Genomic DNA, 2,242 nt, shown 5'->3' on the forward strand with positions numbered 1-2,242 from the left:
TTATTTCAAAGTTTAATATCAATAAACTAAATATTTATAACACGATGTGATTTTTTTAAATTTCCGTCCGTTTTGTTTTAAAGTCAGAATGTTTTATTCTTATTCGTGTGTATTCGCTAATTTCAATCGGTTAAGCTAGCAGTTTTTAAATGCTCTTTTGAAGACAATTCGACCTCACGGCTTGTCTATCAACGGAAAATTAAAGGTTAAATTTCAAAACCAAGTCGTCTTTTTTACTACGAGCGGTGTTACCGACGACCGACGTAAATGTTAACATGTTCGTTCTTTCGATCAAACTTGCACTTAAGAAAATATATCAAAAACAGTTTATGGTTGTAATGTTACTAAAAAGCAGATGTGCATTTAAATTGATTTTGTAATTGTTAATAAACAATTAGGATAATTTACGATAATTTGCTGAAATAACGTTGCCTCTTCAAGTGTCGAAACGCAAAAATATTTCAAATTTTATTATGAGGTTGACGTCAATATTACGTTTCTTTGAAGCATGTGATAAAAGCGTGTGATACAAAGAACTGACACTCAAAATCAGTTTATACTATAATGTTTTAACTTATTTCCAAAAAAACTCCAAAATTATTGAAGTTTAATATGTCTGCTTATACATTTCTAAGAGCTACGAAAACGTACAATGTCGTGTCGAATGCTTTCATTTATATATGAAAGGTTGTTTAATCGTGATCGACATATTCAAAATCGCTAATAACCATCGCGCCGCGCTTTGGATCGGAAATTAGCGATTCAAAACGATTAGTGACGATTGTCTATTACAGGTATCTAGGGGAGATTATCCATTAAACGAATACATTTACATTAAAACACGTCGTAAGGAAATGATCCGCACTGGGAGCAATGATCAGCTAAGTCGCGTTCTGAGAAAACTGGGCATTATGCATGTGCGTAAAGTTTCGTCCCAGATTAGCCTGTGCAGTCCGCATAGGGTAGACAATTTCCGCCTAAATTGGATTTTTGCTAAGATGAGACTTCATTTAAACGAAAAATGTCATAAAAGCGGAAAGTGTCGTTCCGGATTAGCCTGTGCGGACTGCACAGGCTAATCTGGGACGACACTTTACGCACATGCATTATGCCCAGTTTTCTCAGAACACGACCCAGCTAAATAAACTCCTTACAACATTTTGGACTTCGACAAACTGTTTTAATATTGTACCACACCAAAAACGGACTACTGTGCGCCAGTCGTTTTATTTAAGTATTAACATATTGGCGATTTTCCACACATGGCCGTGTGTATATTCAAAAGAGGTTTATTCTAATCCATTAATGACACTCTGGGTCGATGATAGGGATGTAAAAAGATGTATTGGGATGAACGAAGATAGAATCATCAAACATGTGTTCAAACTGGAACACTAATTTACTAGACGCGTGAAGAATTGGTCCAGTAAAGATAAAATAATACTCAGTACACTAGGCCTTAATGATTAAATTTTGTTTCAAAAACATAAGCTCCCCCACCCTAAATGTTAACTTTTGATGCAAAATAAAAATGTTAGACGGATACAGCACGTTTTGAAAATAAGTACCGATATACTTATTTAAAAAAAGGGTCCTTCAAAATGTGTGCCTACATTTAATCATGTTTTTGTCAATTTAGACGTGGCATTATACCTATTCAAGTCGAAGCAAGTCGAAATATTCTTTAACAGTAAGCTTTGTAATTTTGTAAGTACGCATGCCATAATACAAAAACAACCACATTACATATTGATATACGGTCTTTAACGTATTGCAAGTGAGTGGCTTGTATAGGATAGTCAATAGTAGTTGCTTGTATAGGATAGTCAATAGTAGTTGCTTGTATAGGATAGTCAAAAGTGGTTGCTTGTATAGGATAGTCAATAAGAGTTGCTTGTATAGGATAGTCAATAGTAGTTGCTTATATAGGATAGTCAATAGTAGTTGCTTGTATAGGATAGTCAATAGTAGTTGCTTGTATAGAATAGTCAATAGTAGTGGCTTGTATAGGATAGTCAATAGTAGTTGCTTGTATATATTAACATATATAACTAATATGGACGTCGAGTGCTGATACCGTTCCGTTCTACATCATTTTAAAGAGTATTCATAGAGACGTATCGCATACAGACGCCTGATTTACGAGAGGGTTCTGTTTAATTTCTCTCTGATTCAATATATGAGTCGTGTTCTGAGAAAACTGGGCATAATGCTTGTGCGTAAAGTGTCATCCCAGATTAGC

General features: G+C 34.7%; 1 protein-coding gene across 1 annotated transcript in view; it reads right to left on the reverse strand.

Moving 5' to 3' along the window:
- Window positions 1–771: 771 nt before the first annotated feature.
- The window catches only part of LOC127848589 (major facilitator superfamily domain-containing protein 4A-like), a 10,132-nt gene continuing 8,661 nt past the window's right edge, over window positions 772–2,242 (reverse strand). The window contains exon 5 of the mRNA XM_052381169.1: window positions 772–798. Within this exon, the coding sequence (XP_052237129.1) occupies window positions 772–798 (27 nt within the window). The remainder of the gene's footprint in view (window positions 799–2,242) is intronic.

Source organism: Dreissena polymorpha, chromosome 1 (assembly GCF_020536995.1).
Source record: "Dreissena polymorpha isolate Duluth1 chromosome 1, UMN_Dpol_1.0, whole genome shotgun sequence".
Classification (NCBI taxonomy): Eukaryota; Metazoa; Mollusca; class Bivalvia; order Myida; family Dreissenidae; genus Dreissena; species Dreissena polymorpha.